Source organism: Ursus maritimus, unplaced genomic scaffold (genome assembly GCF_017311325.1).
Source record: "Ursus maritimus isolate PB19 unplaced genomic scaffold, ASM1731132v1 scaffold_14, whole genome shotgun sequence".
NCBI lineage: Eukaryota > Metazoa > Chordata > Mammalia > Carnivora > Ursidae > Ursus > Ursus maritimus.
The window spans coordinates 45,951,511-45,954,550 of record NW_024423786.1 but is presented as its reverse complement, the minus strand read 5'-3'; the positions used below and the strand labels follow the sequence as shown (position 1 = coordinate 45,954,550).

Sequence of the window (3,040 nt, the reverse complement as noted above, 5' to 3'; positions counted from 1 at the left end):
TGGTTTGGCGGGGGGGACCCCCGAGCCCCGCCCGCTCTCCCGTGCAAGTGGCTACCGCTTCCCGGTGCTCGAACGCGGCGGCTCCCTCCCCCTTCCGCTTATCTTCCGATATCTGTGCACGGTTTACAGCTCCCCTCTTGGTACCTCAATACTCAGTGCTGGAGATGTTCATTTGTAGAGTTCCAGATGCATCATCCTGCGTCTCAGGCTGATTCCGTGGTTATTTAGGCTGGTCTGGTACCTATCCAGCTGGACTCAGGGGACCGGCTGAAAAAGGGGTCCCCTACTCCTCCGCCATCTTAACCTCCAGTTGAAGGGTTTCTTAACCTTGGCACTATTGAAATTTGGGACCAGACAATTCTTTGTAGTGGGGACCGTCCTGTGCATTCTAGGATATTTAGTAGCATCCCTGATCTCTACCCACTAGATCCATTAGCAGCCCCAGGCATGACAACTGAAAATATCTCCAGACATTGCCAATGTCCCAGGAAAGAGGCAAAATCACCCCTGGTTGAGAACCACCAATTTAGGGCAAGAGCAGGGAATTGTCATTTCAGGAGAGCATGACTGAGAATAAACTTGAATTGATCATTTTTTGCCATGCAAGTGGACAAGAGTTACAATGTTGAATAACATCAACAAAAAGGGCTAATACATATAGAACAGTCTTACTATATGCCAGACACTGAGCCAAGTACCAGGCATACATTATCCTATCATAGGTGAACCACCCTACCCAGCTGGCTTTTTATTTATTTATTTATTTTTTAAGATTTTATTTATTTATATGACAGAGAGACAGCCAGCGAGAGAGGGAACACAGCAGGGGAGTGGGAGAGGAAGAAGCAGGCTCCCAACGGAGGAGCCCGATGTGGGACTCGATCCCGGAACGCCGGGATCACGCCCTGAGCCGAAGGCAGATGCTTAACGACTGCGCTACCCAGGCGCCCCAACCCAGCTGGCTTTTTAATGTTTACATTTCATCTACAATATGAGTAATAGTTGTGAACTTAAATCAAGAAATTGCCACATGGTTGTCATTGAGCTAAGCTGTTTATTTACTCACAGCTACTCCTATGAGGAAGGTGTTTTTTATCCCTATAGACAGATGGGGAAACTGACTACCAGAAAGATTAAATAACTTGTCCAAAGTCACAAAGCTAGGTTGGTATTCAGATCTTGTTCTATCCCAGAGTATATTCCCTTAACCATATGCCAAACAATCCACACACTCCATATTCCTTCTCCAGGCTCATCATTCCCTATTATCTTTAGCAAGATCTCCCTATTTGATATCTAATCTCTTTGGAATACTTCCTTTGCGTTGGCCCCAGGGCATCTGGGATAGGGTATATTCCAATATTCCACTGAGACTGACTTGCACTCCCTACCTTGGGGACAGAGAGTTCAACTGCAAATGTTGGTGGATAGTGCTTTCCTGGAGGGCAAAGGCAAAACTTTGCTATTCCCCATCCCCTGACCAAAGCAGACATAATGAATCAGTGATGGTTTTCTTTTTTTTTCCTACTGAGACTGAATGTGCTCATCATCCTTCTTGAGACCCTAAGCAACCACTACCAAACAATTCTATCTGGCATGTAAGACAAGACTACTGCCCACTAAAACTCCTTCCAAATATCCTGTTCTTCCTACAGACGAGTTATGCTTCCTGGAAGATGAGAGAATCAAATCAGTCAATGATCTCGGACTTCACTCTCATGGGGCTCTTCAGCCACTCAGGGCCACATCTGGTCCTGTTCTCCCTTGTGGCTATCATATTCACTATGGGCCTTCTGGGCAATGCTGTCCTGCTCTTCCTGATCCACACAGACTCCAGGCTCCACACTCCCATGTACTTCCTGCTCAGTCAACTCTCCCTATTGGATGTTGGCTTTCCATTGGTCACCATCCCCAAGATGGCAGCTGACTTCCTGCAAGGAGAGGGTTCCATCTCCGTCGGGGGTTGTGCAGCTCAGATGTTCTTCCTGATGCTGATGGGTGTCTCTGAAGGTGTCCTGCTATCCCTCATGTCTTACGACCGCTATGTTGCCGTGTGCCACCCCCTGCATTATCCTGTGCTCATGAGACGTCAGGTCTGCCTGCTCATGGTGGGCACCTCCTGGTTGTCAGGTGTGCTTGTGGCCTCCATCCAGACCTCCATCACCCTGCACTTCCCCTACTGTGCCTCACACACTGTGGATCACTTCTTCTGTGAGCTGCCTGCTCTGCTGAAGCTCTCTTGTGCAGACACATCCGCGTATGAGTTGTCGCTGTCCATCTCAGGGGTGCTGATCTTGCTGCTGCCCCTGTCACTCATCACCACCTCCTACAGCCATGTGTTGAGGGCTGTTCTCCACATGCACTCTGCCGAGGCCAGACACAAGGCCTTCACCACCTGCTCTTCGCACATCACTGTGGTGGGGCTGTTTTATGGGGCAGCCATGTTCATGTACATGGTTCCAGGCACCTACCACAGCCCACAGCAGGACAATGTGGTTTCCCTCTTCTACAGCCTTGTTACCCCCATGCTCAACCCCCTCATCTATAGCCTGAGAAACCGAGAGGTTCGAATGGCTTTGGTCAAGGTCCTTGGAAGAACTGGTTTTAGGTCAGAGATGACCTGCTGGAGGATTCTGCATTGTTCCCAGGACCCTCCCTTACAGTTGAGGCCTGTTTCATTTGCAGTTCATGTGGTGCAAGGTGTACTATAACCAACTCCTTTTCTCTTCCCAGACTTGCTTTTTCTCTTGGGGGTTTATAGAAAACAAAAATAGTGAACCCAATCACTTAAACAAGAGGAGGGGTTGTTTGCTTGGGGTGGTTTTTTTTTTTTTCATTCTTAAACAGAAGGAAATTTTTGCTAAAATAATGCTAACCCAATAGCTTGTGGATATTTTGGCCACTCATTAGTGTCCTGGCTTATACCCCATTCTTATACATTTATGCACAGTGAGTGATGGGTCTGGGATCCAATATCTGAAATCCAAGTAAGAAAGGAGATATAGGGGCTACTGCTCTGGCAGTGATGCTCTAAACATCC

The 3,040-nt window shown here is 47.9% G+C and overlaps 1 protein-coding gene across 1 annotated transcript; it reads left to right on the top strand.

The window, feature by feature from the left end:
• Positions 1–1,676: 1,676 nt before the first annotated feature.
• Positions 1,677–2,711, top strand: LOC103677189 (olfactory receptor 2Z1-like). Its single transcript, XM_008706431.1, has one exon. It carries the CDS (start codon positions 1,677–1,679, stop codon positions 2,709–2,711), a length of 1,035 nt encoding a protein of 344 aa, XP_008704653.1.
• The last annotated feature ends 329 nt before the right edge of the window (positions 2,712–3,040 follow it).

What these genes read in the sequence shown, in the direction of transcription:
- LOC103677189 (XM_008706431.1), top strand. Translation starts at nt 1,677, where the DNA reads ATGAGAGAATCAAATCAGTCAATGATCTCGGACTTCACTCTCATGGGG.